Source organism: Haemaphysalis longicornis, unplaced genomic scaffold (genome assembly GCF_048455015.1).
Source record: "Haemaphysalis longicornis isolate Haplotype H1 unplaced genomic scaffold, Haemaphysalis longicornis Haplotype H1 scaffold_1, whole genome shotgun sequence".
Taxonomy (NCBI): Eukaryota; Metazoa; Arthropoda; class Arachnida; order Ixodida; family Ixodidae; genus Haemaphysalis; species Haemaphysalis longicornis.
The window spans coordinates 213,027,284-213,044,698 of record NW_027526203.1 but is presented as its reverse complement, the minus strand read 5'-3'; the positions used below and the strand labels follow the sequence as shown (position 1 = coordinate 213,044,698).

Below are 17,415 nucleotides of genomic sequence, written 5' to 3'. Positions count from 1 at the left end.
TCATTCCGGGGCAGAATTGCTGTTGGCGTTCGATTCCAGCGGCTGCAGTGCGCAAATACTGCACGGCTGGAATGAATGGATACGGGAAGCACTCCGCGCCGGGTAGTGCGTTCCATCCTAGCCACGTTCATGACTACGCTTGCGATTATAACACGAGCACGGTAGCGCCGAAGACAAATAAAAATCTTTTATCAGCAGTAAGTATGTGTGCACAGCCGGTGATTTTTTTTTTTTTTTATGTTGCGGGAGCATCTACCAGCGGGTGGGTCGGCACCTTATCGTGGGAGAAAGCGGCGAAACAAGTGATGGTAGGCCGCTTGCATAGGACGATTCCGCCAGTGCAACCGTCGTCTGCTAGGCTGTTCCCGCAAGCACAACACAGCCGACACAGTCCCTTTCCGTTGCTAATCAGCTGCGTGTATTCACCGGTGTAACCAAGGCTCACGCGCAATCGCTGTGACCGCCCGCAACCGTGGACGCATATGGGGTGTTTGAAGCTGAAGGTAAAAACAATGTAAAATGTAATGAAATGAATACTCTGTATATGCAGTGCAGTATCAGACAGGGGAAGAAAATGTACCTCTGCAACGGTAGAATTGCTTTACCTATTGCAACAGAACGTGGCCAAAATGATTGCCTGGGGCCTACCAGTACTTTTGGCCCATAAACTATGGCTTACATAGCTATGTACTGGTGAAGCCATATGAGGCGATCACCGGCATGCATGCTTGCTATTCAATGAAGTCGCTGTGAGTCTACATTGGTCACAGTGTTCCCCATCCAGTGGCAGGTGTTGCTGTAGCAACTGTTTGCGTTAGTGGAACCCTGGCTCAGCGCCTGGAGACAGGCATATTGAGCACAGAGAAAAAGTTGGCGACTGCACTAGGCGAGTACTGTGTGAATTTATTGTGCCAACAGCGAAGTGCAGAATTCCGTTTCACTCATTTATAAAAAAGCCCTCACCACAGTCATACTCCGTAACACTAATAAAAAAAGCACAGCATTGCTTAATACATCAAAAGCAAGTGTGCAAGCTTACCTTGAGGAAGTTGTTTTGAACTTTTGAAGGCTGGTGAACAGCAAACATGCAAACTATGCAGTGAAAATGAGTGAAGACATAAGCATGTCGCATCAATGTATTTATTGTCCCATCCAAGAGCCAGCATTGCTTAATACAACAAAAGCAAGAGTGCAAGCTTACCTTGAGGAAGTTGCTTGAAAATTTTGAAGGCTGGTGAACAGCAAACATGCAAACTATGCAGTGAAAATGAGTGAAGGCATAAGCATGTCGCATCAATGTATTTATTGTCCCATCCAAGAGCCACTGTGAACATAATGGTACCAGGATTTAGTTTGTAGCTACCTACCAGCATTGCCATTTTCGCAACCAGCATACTGATGTACGCAGGCTGCTTTATGCAGGAATCAACAAAATGGTTACTGTAAGTGGCGAGCAAATGCGACGTTAGGTTATGGTAAAAAGATTGCATGAAAGGAACCCTAGAAAAGCTTATAGCTGTAGAGCAGAAGTGTTTCGATCAGCATCTGCCAGCACAGTAGAAGCAGGGCAACAATATCTGATCAACGAACAAAACAAGGGTCTTAAAACAGTGTACACTCGGCATGACAATATACAGCCACAGTGAACAGCAGTGGGTGGATACAATCTGCAACTTGATAACAGCCAGAAGTAGGTGAGGCAGCCTTCTACCCCACTGATCAGAACCTTTTGAGCTGTACTGACAGTGCAAGATGGGAAAGGGCAGCTTAACATTTTTCAATCCATTGTTTGGGCAGACATCAATGGTGCATAAACAAAACGCTGCAGCCACAACGTATAATGCAAGTTTTAACTGACATTCACGTGGTGAAAGCTGATCCCCTACGTCACACCTTCATGAATATGTTGCTGGAGGAGGTGGCGGCGCCACAAAAAGTTTGTGAAAGGTGCACAAAAGAACCTGGCTTCAATGGAGATTTACATGGGCAGTGAGGACGTGCCAGCTCTTTCACAGTCATTGGCACCACACACAGTCCTCCTCAGCAGGGTCCCTCAAGTGAATACCACTTTGGAACACAGTGGGCTAAAATACCACGCAGAATACTTCCACTTCATTCTTTCAGTTCAATAAGCACGTACACAAGTCTTCAAATGGCTGCTCATAGTAGTTAAATGAAGTTGGTTTCATGCTGTGCCAAGGCAAATGAAGCCACTGCTATAAGTCACATTTATGCATACAATGGATGGTTTCGAACAACTAATTTTCTTGCACCCGAGAAAAATAGTTTGAATCTTGAGTGCCTAACAAGCAAGATTCAAAGAACATCTTCCATGCACTACAAGGCACTTTCCTCACCACTTGTTTTTCTCTTTATTGTGCAGCTGAATGTACAGGACTGTTTTTACTATTTACATATCGTAGGCTGCAATCAACCTCTCCCCAAGCCCTTTTGCTTTTTCAACGGTGGCCCTTGCTAGAATTTTTGTGTTTTTGGCAGCTTGGCGGCATGCCTGCCTTGTCTTGCGCTGCTGATGATCCATCCAATGATCCTGACTTGGAAACTGGGTGCATGCCTGGTGCAGCTTCTTGTGTTGCCTGCTGGTCTGCTCCTTGCACTGCTGACACAGCTGGGACCTGTATCGAAATGGATGGCATCATTGAAGGTTTTGCAAGGCTTTTGTACAGATATTTAGAGCACAAGTATGTACTCTTAAAATCCAGCACACTAGCATGCTTATTTACAAAAAGGGTTCCAGCAACATAACATATTCAATGACTCTGGCTTTCTCATAAAAACACACAGTAACGATCAGCTGCGCGCTGCCGTGTTGACACTGAAGTCATTACTTAAACCAAAGAGAAGGCACATACAATGAACTCACAGGACGCCAACAATGTTTTCAGAGGTCGTGCTTTAACAAGAAATGACTTTAGCAGTTGGATTATTCAAGACTGAACAACCACACAAAATGAGTAAATGTTTTGAACTTATTGTGGAACAGCTACGGAACAACGAATGCATGAAGGCAGCTTGTGTATTATGGAAATGGTACGCCAGAGGCACTATTTAGTTGATATTTAGGCAAGCACCGTCTGATCAACATTTACGCTGTTTGACACCTTCGCACGTAATTTCAAACTGTTCCTGCGCTTCGGCACGCTTGTATAGATGCACTGGAAAAAATAGAGAGCCTTCAATTTCACACGCGTACCTGGTTATATCTGGGCGTGAGACCTCGGTTAGACAGGTGATGATTGGTACTTGTGGGCGTGTAATGTACACACACGGTGCTTAGATATATCAGTGCGCGTTATTGGTCATCTAATAGAAACATTCTACACGGGAATTTTCACAAAATTAGGAACTCCCGTAAAATGCAGCCCACTGCTCCAGAACGCCCTGCATGCCTGCCGCTCTTAGCAAGACGAGGCCGTCTTCTGGAAGGTTAATACGAATGAAGTACGAGAAATTTTTCGCTGTGTGGCCTGATAAGATACCGTGTTTCCTACGTTTGTCGCTCTCAACATATAAAATTAACATTTGCTCACAGAAACAGCTCTACAGTGCGTCAAGATATCAAGAATACACGAATAGTACAACAAAGAAAGAACCCGATTAACCATCCGGTCAATAAAACATCGTCTGCGTGTTAGCGACGAACATAGGTGATATGGTAGAGTTCCGTGGTCGAGTTGGCCGTTATGGCTTGTTTTAGGCACCAAAGCAAACGATCAGCTGTTACTCAGCGTCCTTTCACGATTTTGTCAGCATGCCGACCGCACGTCGGGTAAGGCGACAACAGTTACACTTATGAGTGGAAATGAACAACAACCGTGTATACTTACTTGGGGTTATATGACGCGTCGCTCCGCTACTCGTAGTCTTCCAGAACGAAATTTAGCGCTGTACAGCCAGTACAGCGGCCCTTCAGCAGACACATGCCACCGCCGACTCGCAAGCAAAAAAAAGAAAAAAAAAAAAAAAACGCTTTGCCGCCGAATCACCGGCTCCGCTAAACTCAGTCGCGTTAAGCCGTTCACAAATCACTTCCCCTCTTATGAAACAGTACTTCTAAACCTTAATTAAAACTTAACGTATAGTACAGGTTGTTTATGCGACTAATAATTTATACTGTAATAAACATTAGTTGTAGCTTTTCAATTTAAAAAAAAGATATTTCGAGTCAAGTCAAGATGTTGGCATAGTCAAGCCAAGTTTGAAAATCCCACGTCTATCTGGCATGGCCGCTCTCATGGGGGTTGAAGCAGACGATCAACGGCTCGCATAGACACTAGCGCCAGTGTCCCCTCTAGTGTATATTAGTATGAAACTCTATGATTTTTTGTTTTGTTTTGGGTGGCGTTGTGGTCGCAACGCGCATTTTCGGTGAAACTAAGCGTCCTGAATGTATAAAAAGTTACAGATAGCTGGCGCTATGCTTATTTTGTTGTAAAATAATTGTTCAAACCCAGCCCAAATCATCGAAAATTTCGTTGAAGCGAAAGCAAGCCTGACAAATGGTTCGTTGTGGCGAGGACTTCGTTGCATTGACTTCTATGGCTAGCTGACGGGGAATTGGAAATATTTCGTTGAAGCGGAAATTGCGTTGTAGCGGGGTTCGACTGTAATACAGGTTTAAAATAAAAGACCAACTTTGTGCATTATTTGATCAGAAAACTCATGCCAGGCTTTCTTACCTAGAGTATTGATGGGGACAGAGTGGGACCACATTATAGGATACGAAAAGTGAAGAACAAAGATGGTTGTTGTCCCCAATGCCAAGGGGATGAGGGGGCACCCGTAAACGCCTTCTTGCTGTTTTTCTGCACGTCACCAACACGTTGCAGGAGAGCGTGTCGCTAGTGGATCAAGCTGGAGCATTTTTGCAGCAGTTGTTCGCGGACGCTCAAAGTGCAACACATCCGCTACCCAACTAGTTCACACTTGTAAAGAATATATTTTTAATGTGTTTGTGTGGCATTTATTCTTTTCAACAAGGTGTAATATCACGTTCAAGTTGATTGAAACAACTGTCTCTGTTTTTGAACATCATAGTTCAAAAGTAGTGAAGGTTTTTGAATAGTGCTATTTGAATTGAATGCCACATTATTCGCTTGGATATATGAAAGTTTCGAACATTTGTGCACCCTACAAGTCAGGAAGGGCCACAAACCCCTTGGCTCCTTCAGTTCCCCTAATGAATTTTCCTACGATTGAAGGGCTATGTGCAGTTGTTGAAATGGCACTCCTGCCATGGGTCCAATTGATGAACAACCCGAAAACGCTGGATGTATAGGCTTTGTGCACCCGTCTTGTTCTCACTGGTAACACAGTAACACAGCAGATTTATTGGGTAGCATCACAATTCTAACAAATTGGTATTATTGTTTTGCCCGGTTTTGTGTGACCAAAGTGGGTGCTGCGCGTTGAAGAGGCTGTAAACTTGCAGGTTGTGCGATCCCCTGAGACGAGCGATGACACATTCCAGAAACTGCTGGCCTGGGGCCAGGCACTTGGCAAGACAACGGTTTCCTGCAAGGTGACCAGCGTGTTTTATTTTTTAATTCCAGCAGATGTGCAGGTCAACCATGTAGGTGTTCTTAGTTCCAGGAAGGTGTCCGGAGCCCTCCACTATGGTGCGCCTTGTCTACGTTAAACCACATAATCAGTCAGTTCCAGGGAGGCGCTAGCATGTCCCAAAACCCCTGTACGAATTTTATTTGCAAAATTTCCCATGCTTGGCACTGTACCTTGCATTGACTGCAGTAGTGCAGTGTGGGGCCTTCAAAGTGACTCATTCTGCATAATGAGAGCGGTTTTCAGAATCTGAATGATGATGATGATGATTGTTTGAATTTAATGGCGCAAGGCCAACAAGGGCAAAGAGCACCAAAGACAAAGTTATTTGATGACGACAGATTTGCAATTAAATACTAAATTATCTCAGTAAAAACAAAAGTGAAGCGAATGGATGAAGATGGCTGGTGTATAGGGCCAGGATGATTATGCATGGTATGAAAGTAGCTGTAAAAACTTGTCCTCTGATAAAAACTGAAAAACACGCCTGTTAGAAAACATTGGATTGTCGGCCAAGAAGTGTGATGGGTGTAGCGGGATGTGTTGTCCGTACAGTTCAGGGAAATGTTTGCGTCGTGTGGTGTCGAGTGCCTTGCATTGAATGAGTGCGTGAACTACGGATAGGGCCTCTCTGCACCGGCTGCACTGGGGTCTAGAAGATCCTGTGAGCAGATACGAGTGTGTTGCATGCGTGTGCCCTATCTGTAGCCTAGCCAAGGCGACTTCCGTGTGTCTGCTGTGTGTCAGCTGTGTACCGTCCCAAGTGTGGCTTTACAGTATCTGAATGATAGCTGAGGCATGCGAATCATCTTGTACTCTATCCAGACCATGAGGTGGAGGGAGCTTGTTGCATTCTTTCTAGAAGAGAACTCTGTGCAAGCCCTATTTCTTAGCTCTTTCGTGACCACAGGAAAATGAACTGATTTTGAGGGGTCCAAGAAATTTTTTTTCTGCTTAAAAAAAATTGGTTAGGCAATAATTACAGGAGCACAAAATGCAGATTATTTAATGGCCTTTCCAATAACACCAGTTTTTAAAATGTTTTTATGTATCATGTTTGTGAAAAAAAATATCGAAATCAAAATTTTTGTCAAGTTGTTGAAGAAAATGATAGAAAAGGAGTGTTGTATAACAAACCACCGGTAGTAGAAAAAAATTAAAATATACATTTTGTAGAGAAACATTTCAAAAACACACCCTAGAAAAAATGTCCGCTTGCGTGGAACCATTTGTCAGATATTAAAAAAAATGTTAGCACGCGTGGTGCTCGTGTCATGCAGTGAAGCCCAACCTCTAATTCAAAATGTGCAATTTCGGGTGGTTCCATGGAAGAAATCTGGCGATTTGACATTATCAGAGTCCTCGATTTGCCCACACATAACGTAAAAACATCTTGTCAATGACTGACTTTTCATATAAGGCCAGCACAGTATTTGGGACAAGCACGTGATGTGGAAAAACATGCATGCAGTTAAAAACGGAACTCCGTAGTTGATGCTTGTTGATGTTCACTGTCAGTTATCTCTCAAAACATAAAGTTGCGCTTTATTGTCATCTTCTGACTCTATTGTAGCCTTGCTTGCAGGAATGAGGTGCGATGTGCTAGAATCGTGCCCTGCAAACTTAGGCCGAGTAGCTGTTGCGCGATAAAAAAGATCAACACTACAAGCCTCCTGCATTGCAGCGCCACCTAACATTTTTGAAATGAAACAGTACAAAACTTATTGGAGACTCTGTCCGAGTAGACAGTTCAACTAAGGAGCAACACTAGACCCCCGGAGATACCCTCGTATGGAAACGAAACTGGCAGGCGAACAGCTGGCAGTGTGTAAAGCCGGTTTGAAGCGCTATCCTCGTCGGAACAGATATCTGGCGAGTGGGTGTTATCTTTTGACTTGCATCAGAAGTTCTTATCACAGAAATCAGGTTAGGGTGGGATGAAATCAGAAGCGGCATGCTTTTTTCGAGGATCAGTCGTGGACGCTCAAGGCGCCATGGCAGGTAGGCTTGAAGTTGGGTAACTGCATAGTAGCGCCAAATAGGAATTTCGCGATGCAGAAACAAAACGAAAACTGTTGTAAACTGTTCGGGAATGGTACTGTGGTAAGTAGAGCTACAACACAACTTAGAACAACGTGCGCAAAGGCAAAAAAACTGCCTAAAATCATAAAGTAGCTTTGCAGACAGGCACTGCTTGACATTTTCAGCCGATTTCAGGGATTATTACTGTCAGAGTGTAAACCTGACGACTGAAACTCCTTTTCTGATTCACCATTTGTGCCCTGATAACAAACGAAACGCTGATACAGGGTAATTACAAGTGGCACGCATTCTTCGTTGGTAGCAGTGATGCGCAGTGACCACGCCCCTTTTCCATGTCCAGGTAATGCAAACGCATGTAAAAAATCACGTTTTTGTTGCAAAAACGAAAACAACACTGATTTTGAAAGGGCATTTTCTGAGCTAACTCCAATAGCTTTACTTGTTTAGGCCCCGAACGCTGTGAAAAGGGGCTCCCAAGATATCGATCAAATTCAACGATTTTGAATAGGCGCAGTAACGAAAGAGTTAATAATGGCCACACTTGCACAGGGAAATATTTATATCCTGCTTGGTGGAGATACGTGCACACCTGCAACGCACAGAGCATTCCAAATGGCAGTGCTGTTATCACTACTGTAGCAAAATAGGAATGAGGGAGCTTAAGTTCAAGCTGTCATGTTGATATTCTGGGTCCCATCACAAGGAGGGAAGGGCTGCAATTTTTTTGTGATGGGCTAGCTTTGCCAGAAAAGCTGCTTAACACTTTCCTGACCATAGGAAAAGCAGTGATTTGGGATACCATAGCAAACAATTTTTTCTCGGTCGCAAAAAATATGCAACATATAAGTGTATGGGATCAGATTGTAGAAGAGTAATTGTAGTGGGGATTGTTTTTGAAAAAAAATAGCAAGAAAGCCATACAGAAAAGGTTTGGGACAAACACAAAAAATAAGCAAAAACATTGGTGTTTCTCTACAGAGAAAAATATAGAAAAAAAATTTAAGACATGCATTTTGTAAATATACTATCAGTGCAAAATCAAACGTCTAACTGTAAAATTTCTTGACTTACAAAAAAAAAAAGCACTAGTGGGTTTGTGTCACTGTGCAAAGCAGTTCCTCGCAACATAGGTTGGCCACACATGCATCGCAGAAAACATTGGTTTTCTGCTCCACTCTTTTTCACAGTTTCACAGCACAAAGTTTCACAGTTTCAATACTTTTGCATTTTCTGAGCTTGTGTTGAACAGGGCTATCAGGTTCTGGGACGGTTTGGCACACTGCCACTTTCTGTGCCCAAATCCGATGACAAAAAGTTGTCCTTGTAGTCAGTGCTGCTAATTTAATCCAAAGAGTCACGTGTAGAATCGTCCAAATCACTAAAAATGTGGCGTTTTTGCACCGCCGTAGCGTGCGATGTCCACACCATCTCGGTATCATTCGAGCGCCCGTCACATGACACCGGCATGGCTTTAAAAAATCGCGGCAAGCAGGAAAAAAAAAAAAAAAAAAAAAGAGGTGCAAGAGGATGTCAAACAAAGAGGATGTCAGTGCTTTAGACCGGCTGTGACACTACCTTCCAACGTGTTACAAATGGCTCGGCAGAGAAGGATAAAACACATAAGTTTGTGATCTTTTGATATGCAGTAACTTCACTGATGATGTTCGGATTAGTGAAATTCCTGTGGGGATTAGTTGGACTATCCTGTGGGGGACCCTATAAAATCCATTGCACTCCGTTTACCATGGTCATTATCAGCTACCATCACCATTTTTAGTTTAGGGTGCTATGCATCCATAGATCACTTAATTTCATCAATTTCATGGCACTATTTTTAGCCACAAAGCTTTAAGGTAAGATTGGCCTAACACAGCCAAAATGGTGCTTTTTGGATTATGTTTCCTTTGCACCGGAAAGCGCTGACACACACATAAGCATCACAAACTAATTTTTAATAAGGTCCTTTGTTTTTAAGTACTAAAAAAGTTCTACAATCGTGCACCAATCTGAATGTTGCAAAATGGAGAAAATGTAGGCTTTCATGGGTGTCATTCAGGGATGCAGATTTTATTTTCGTAGAAAAAGGGGTACATAGTCAGCAGCTGCAACAACTTCTGGATTTCAGAAAGCTGTGCATAGAATAATGTTCACCAAAGAACTGGTAACAGCATGGAAATTGGGTTTTTACAGCGCAGCTGCTATAGGCTAGGTTCTGACCGAAACTGCGTGTGTTGACAGTAAGTCACGTGGACAAATTTGACTGCAAAGCCAACTTTCTATTGAATGCTCTGTAGGTCTCCATCTAATATACTAATGTTGAAATTGGCTGCCAGAATGGGTTTATCATTGTGCTGAGTTTAATTTGCTTGGCATAATTAGTTAGTTCAGTGAAGTTGTAAAAGTTAAAGAATTCCAAACTGCTGTCAACGGAGAGGGCATGATTACAGAAAATGGCTGTAACTGTTGGTTTATCAAAACTATCCCAAAACAAATTATATGAGAATTAGCTGCTAAGATGACTAACATGATGCCAAGGCTCATCTACTTTTCATAATTACGTAATTCGCAGTGAACATGTAAATATTGTGAAAAGTCCCGTCTGCTGGCATGGGAGGAAAATAGGCAGCCCCATGTTTGCCCTCTAGAATATAACTCTAGTCCTTCAAAGTTTCATTCAGCTAATTCACGGTCTGGGGCCCTATTCTCGACTGCACAAATTCCCAGGCAATTCACCATGTGTTTTTGCGTAAGCACATTGTAAGCAATCAGTGACATATTGCATGTATAGCTATGACGACATGCAGTGTAATTTGACACTTCACTCATAAGGATCACAACTAAGGTATCAAATATTCCCCATAAAATATATAAAAACTTTTGGAATGTGTTATAAAAATTTAGACGGTAGCTGAGGTTGGCGAGGGAAACACATTTCTGCAGGTCAAAATTGGCATCAACACCACAAGGCGATCGAGTAACGTTGATCCAAAAGCGACCGAAAGGCGGATATTGAGCTAAAGAACATCACACAATCTTTTTTACCGTATCTATTTATTTCTTTCAATCGCTTTTAGTAACATAGTTGAGCTCTCTGCTTCAGTGCAAGCTTTGCAGCGTTATCACCTTCCCGGCTGCCACCGCCGCCATGCTATCGTCTGCTGTTATGTTGCAAGTTTATGGCGCGATCACAGAAAAAGATGGCCGCGACCATTGCTTCTATGACACATAAGAGCAGCGAAACGCTATGCCTGATAACCGCGGAGCGTACCGATGTCGCCGATTCACTCATTATAGTCAAGCTCAACTTCAATCAGCGCTGTAATGAACCAAATAGTCACTTTTCTTTGTTATTTTTCTCTTGAGTTCGATCATGTGACCCAACAGCCCACTAGGACGAGTATGGACAAATGCCATGCATTGGGTTCTCTTTGTCATGGAGAGGCTTGTACTTGCCCTCTTATGTTGCGGTTACGCCAAACAACTAGTTTTTATTTTATTGCCAAACATAAAACCAAAATACTGCGCGTTATTTGTATGCTCCATGATCGCTGACTTGGAAACAGTCGAAACTATTATTTCTTTATAGAAAACATGCTTTAGACCGCGCGTCATGCGAAACTGCGCCTGCTGCAAATTGCCGGACATTTCGTAGCGCCAAAGGGCCGGGAAACTTTTTGCCCTAATTTGCGGCAAAAGCAGCTGCCATTTCAAGCTGTTACGTAGCATTACGTCACTTTTACGCAGGCTGGAGTTGCCAATGCGTGACGTAATCGTTCCCGCCAACTGTTTAAATTACGTCACGCCTTCTCAGCCAATCACAGAGGGGGTGTGTATTACAAGCAGTATTGTTGTTGAATAGCAAAGACAGGCTTACGCTGTCATGTCCGTTGCATTTAGTCTAGTTTTTCATTGCTGGCCAAGAATTATGCGCTCTCAGTAAAGAGAAATAAGGCAAAATTTAGAACTGGTGCCTGTAAACGTCATGAAACGTGAAGATGATGACAGCACACACAACCGCTTTGTCAACCAGAAGCACGTGACGAAAATTGAAAGCCAGTCAGAAAAGACTTTTGGCAAATTGCCCAATTCCCCGGGAATTTGTGCATTCGAAAATAGAGCCCCTGCTCATAATTGCCTCAATCGCAAATTATGAGCAGACGTATTTTGTTTTGTGCACTCCTTGGACTGCGCCCTGGTCAATGGAGCCACGTACAGCTCCACCTTTATGGAATGGGATGGCACTGAATTTTAACAGCAGAACTGTTAGGCCGAGCTTTGTCCGTCCGTTGCACCAAAAAAAAAACCTCGAAGCCTCAAGAGAAAAATGTGGTTAGGGAGGTCCCGGGAATCAAACCCAGAACCTTTATGCCGTGAAACTGGCAACCTAACCACCGGGCCACCCCAGAGGCCCAAGGGGTTAGGGGTTAGCAGCGGTGGGAAACAATAACATGTGCAACCAGTCGGAAAGAAAAAAAAACGCTTCCTGGGGTTGGAATCGAACTGGGTTCCTTGGGTTATAAAACCGGTGTCTATCTGATTGAGGTATCATCGCATTCCGAGCACACAGCATTTCCTTTGGGTTTGTAGCGCGGGCATTGGATTTGGACTTGGCCGCCGGTTCTAGCGTGTGCTAACGCGGTCCACTTTGGGAGAGATGTGAAAGCCTGCGGACGAAATGATCTGGGCCTGCCAGTCGACGAGAACTTTCACTGGCAAGTTCGGAAATAAATGTGAGGTGCAACAGCCAGGTCTTGAACGAAGGGAGAGGGGCGCCAGCTCTGCTGTTTGTTTAGCCTTGCACCAGTAGTGCAAGCTGTGCCAATTTTTTGTTATGTTGGGGTATGACTGAGACCCTCTTCTATTTACGCCCAAAGATGCAGGTTCAACCTTGGCCGCAGGGGCCTCTTTTCTGATGTATGCTAAAAGCAAAAATGCTTGTGTGTAAAGATTTTGGCACACGTTAAAGATCCCCAGATGGTCAGAATTAGCCCGGAGCCCTCCACTATGGCTTCCCTTATAGCCCAGGTGTAGCTTCAGTGTGTTAAACCCCACAATCGAATCAAATCAATCGTCTATTTGTTATTTGTGCCAGCCTATAGCAAGCAGTTGCTATAGACACCAGTACAAGGGCAATTGCTGTAGGCTGGCGCTGGGGCAGCTACTACTTTACTTCGATGTCTGCACTTTGGCAATTCTCTTTGAGCACACTCACAGGCATAACTTGCTTCCGAGCTAGTGTTTGTAGGCCGTCACGAAAATAAAAATTTTGTATACATTAAAGAAGCATTTTGGTCTTAGTTTAGATTCGGCACTTTTGTGTGGCCCACTTACTGTTTTGCCTTTGGTTTGGGTAATCCTGTTGTCCCACACTTCAGTTTTCTTTTCCTTTTTTTTTTTCTTTGAAAGTGATTTTTGATTGGGCTCTATTTCAAACACAATACATTATCCGACCGTTTTTTCAGACTCCAAAAATTTGTACTTGCTGGATATTCCAGACTTTCCTGAGGAGCCGCCAGTTGTCTCATAGGAGTAATGTATCTGAACAAGGGATGTTTATGACAAAATAAGGCCAAAAGTTCAATTTTTCGGAAAAAAATTTTTCCAACGGAGCCAGGGTGCGACTCAGGACAATGGCATTTTGAATCCTAACACCTGGCTAGCTTCAGATTGTATGGGGATTGGCTTGACTCCTGGCAGGGTAACCAACTTTGATATTTCGTGGCATTTTGAGAGTTAGCTGCAGGGGACAGCAACATAGTGTTCTGCTTGGAGCTAACAGATGACGAGATCGTGCACAAAGTGACCGCGCTGCCGCAAAGCAACTATGACTCTGACTTCGGCGATGAAACCCCCGACCGCCCGCAAAGGAATTTAAGGCAAGGTACCATTCGTGCCTTCTTCAATCATGTTTAAATTAAATAAAGTTCATTTTTGCGACTTGTGGATTTTTCGAACTGCTCTTTTATTCAGACTATTTTTTGTTCCTCTAAAGGTCTGAAAAATCGGCTGGGTACTATATTTACAGTGCAGAAATAGGAAATATGGACAGAGAAAGGTGACATAAACAGGCGCTGCTTTTCAGCTGAGGATTATTGGGGGAATACACATTTAAGTGGTGAAACAACTGCAGATCTGTGCAAACAAGCGTGGAAAAGGCAAGCACTGCACTTGATGGAAAGCCACCTTACGTTGCCAAAACATAAAAACCAACACAAAAGGGAATCCATAATCTAGCGAGTGGCAGACACCAGTGCAGCAAACGTTTTCCATGCTTAACATTTTGTTGCAGTGGAGTATCAACTTGCCCAAACTTTCACGTTAATTAATCAGTTTCATTTTGAAGCACAACAATGTACAAACATGGCCTGACCAGTGTTTATCCTGGAAAACTGTGAAGTCTGAGGCTAAAACATCCACTGTATCAATTTTTGGGTAATTGATGCCCCAAGTGTTGCTCTTCAGAAAGCCTTTTTGTGCCGGCCTTGTTAGTGCAATGACTGCACACCACGTGGTAAGCTACACTGCGGGGCCTGGATAGTGATAAGTTGACATTGGCAATAATGGTATTTCCACTACCAGAAAGATGTGTTTGTCATTTTCTTATGTTCTTTGTTTTTGCTTGCAGGACACTCCAGGATTCATTGTAAACAGGCTGCTGGTTCCGTACCTTATGGAAGCAGTTAGGATGTTGGAGCGAGGTAGGTACAAAAAAAATAGGTGGGGCAGATAAACCCTACTGCACTTCTTTCATGCATGTGCAAGAACCTATAATGCTTGGCTTGGAGCAGAAAATAAATTTCGCTGGTGTTGCATTGTGGGTTGTTTTTTTTTAATCAAGTGCTTTTTGTTATAGCTTCCATACTACATGGCTGCATAAAAAGAAAAGCACTGCCTGTTTTATTAAAATTATCACGAGAAATTTAACATTGCAGTATTCTTTTTTTTTCTTTCTTTCTTTCCGTCTTTATAAGCATGATCCACCTGTGTGAATTTAAAAGCATGACCAAAATGGGGCCAATTTGTGTTGTCTCATGGGAGCTTCGGTGCAGAATTTAGTTTGCTTGCCATCTTTTCAAGGATTCAAAAAAGGAGGCATCACGGCTCCTGACTCCATTTGTTTTTTTGTCCGAATTATCGATCTCCAAGGTGGGAATTGCAGCCTATATGGTATGGCCGAATCAGCTTTGTTGGGCATGTACAGTGACCCAGAGAGACCCTTTTGTTGCAGTCCGCAAATGCTGAATCCATGTTGGTCGTATGCTTGACCCTTCAGTAAAATGTAGATCTAGAATAGTGTTGAGTTAGCATACAATGCATTTTACAGTGCTTACTTCTTTCTTGTACCATTATACTTGGTTGTGGTTGCTTCTGCGAGACTGTAAGTAATGTTTTTATGCCCAGGAAACATGCTAGTTAATGTCTTGCTTGTCTTTAGTTACCATTAGCACAGACTGGTACATGGAATTTACAGGCTCCTCGTGGCTTCTGTATTCTAATAATCTATGCACTTTCAACTACAAGCAGCAGGTGCTCAAAATGAGTAAGGTTTGGGCAAGTAATTCACCCACTCTCCTCTAGAAAAGGACGCTCATTTTCGTGCAAAGAGGGAAGCGAACACATTGCAGGCTAACGCATCTTCCTGCCCAACCACAAGAAAGGCTGTGTAAAGGCTGCACTGCCTGCTTTAATTTCACCAATGGGGCATTATTGAGAAGACATACCACTTAAATTTAAGAAAGCTGGTGTGCTTCAGCCATGGCCACAGGCACCCAGGGTTTTATGTATTCAATGTGTGGTTTTTGTAAAGTGTACATCTTGCACGTATTTTTAATAGGGATTTTCCGCATTAGATATAAGTACATTTACTGTATCATAGTTCATTGTGGTTGGTTTCGACTGTATTAGCGGCAGTGAATAACCCCCCCCAAAAAAAAAGGCCTTTCAAGAAGTGGGGGGAAAGGGGGGGAGGGGTGGGCATATAGAAAGTTGAATTTGTGTTTAAAAAAAGACGCCATGTTTTCTTTTACATGCAATGCCATTTATTGTAGTGTTTTCCTGGAACGTTTGTACTGAAAGTGACTGAAATTTGGATTATTGCTTTGAATTTGCTGCACTGAAAGGTAACCGCACACATACCTCATCCATTAAAAGCTCTTCTTTGCATCTTAATCCAACAAACGAGTGTTAAAAAGTATGCACTGCTAATGGCATAATGTATTTGATATTCATACATACATACACACACAATACTATGCAATACACCAACAACGCAGAACGACAACGGTGGTGGCACCGCTGACCGTGGCGGCGGCATTTTGTCGTGTTGTTCCACCCCTTCGTCCCCTTTCATCTCGGGGAGTGCTCTTGTCTCTGCTCGTGGGTCTCTGCGCAGTTTGTCGACACGTATTTACCGTCGTAGTTGCTGAATTGATGAATATAAAACGCAAAAAGAAATGATAAATGCGCCACGATGCCCAAAAATCCGGCACAAGACTGCTGGTTGCACGGACCGGCAACCGGCCCACTGTCTTAAAAAACCGGTTGGGCCGGTCAAAAATCGGGCAGGTGGCAACCCTAGTAGTGAGGCCGCACAGTGAATATACGAAAATAATTGTAATAGAGCCTCAAGTATAAGGTAAAGAAATTAGTTGACAAATTTTCAGTATTTGCGGAAGCCAAATGAACAAGTGTAAAAGGTAAAATATAAGATCTGAATTAACAGGGTAGTCACTTTTGTCACTCACTTTCAGATGCTATAGACGTTGACCTAATCATGGCAACTAATAAGCTTGGAGGCGAAAAGCAAAAACGCCCGTGTGTACGAGATTTCGGCGCACGTTAAAGATCCCCAGGTGGTCAAAATTAATCCGGAGCCCTCCACTACGGCGCGCCTCATCGCCTGCGTTGCGTCGGCGCGTTAAACCCCACGATCAATCAATCAATGCAACTAATAAGCTGTATAGAGTCTCTACTACTACAGTTAATGTGAAGCTCTAGTCTCAGTTTTCTTTGTGTTTGCCTGTCAAAGTTTTAAAGGGACACTGAAGTGAATTTGTCAAGCTCCCGTTTTTGCTTGCACTGCGTAGACTGGCTCAAATTAGCACACTTTTCATCGTTTATCCGGTTGATAAGTCGTTAATTATTTTATAAAGCGGGAAAGAAGAAAAACTACCATGCGCGGTCTGTGGCGGCCGCACCAACTAAAGCTGTGACGTCGCGAGGAGATGGCACCGTGATTGGACGATGTCCGAGGTTAGCATTCAAACAAGTTTCGGTTTCGGTTCTGTAAAACAACATGTTTGACATCCGACGGAATCGTTGGATGGGCCTTCTCGATATCTCAGTAATCGCCGTACCGCCCTTCTGCCATATTGTCGGCTGTAAAATGCCTGAGATAAGCCTCCCAGGACAGCTTGGAATCGTAGAAATCACTAGCCGAGGCCTAGGCAGTGGATGACGCCCTCCGCGTCACAGCTGACGCTCAAATGCCATGTGCTTATCCCTCATATTCGGAGCTTGCCTCACTCATGCCTGTATCATAAAAAGCGTGTTCGCACCAGGCCAAGGGTGTGCTGATTCAGGCCTGTGCCCACTGCCCGCAAGCAGAGCACGCTAACGAGAACTCGCTAGAGCGTCAGTGGCAGTCTGCGCGCGTTCTGCAAACTCGCTCGTGGAACAGTGAACGTTACGGCCCAAAAATGGTGAACTCAGTTTAGAAAACATCGGCCGAAAACAAAAAAATCAACTGTCAAAAAAAAAAAAAAAAAAAAACGATGCACCCTTGGGGATTCG

General features: G+C 43.5%; 1 protein-coding gene across 1 annotated transcript in view; it reads left to right on the top strand.

The window, feature by feature from the left end:
• LOC144141535 (hydroxyacyl-coenzyme A dehydrogenase, mitochondrial-like) overlaps window positions 1-17,415 on the top strand; it is a 50,265-nt gene that overhangs the window by 20,119 nt on the left and 12,731 nt on the right. Inside the window, exons 5-6 of the mRNA XM_077673081.1 lie at window positions 5,453-5,542; window positions 14,249-14,321. Of these exons, the coding sequence (XP_077529207.1) occupies window positions 5,453-5,542; window positions 14,249-14,321 (163 nt within the window). The remainder of the gene's footprint in view (window positions 1-5,452; window positions 5,543-14,248; window positions 14,322-17,415) is intronic.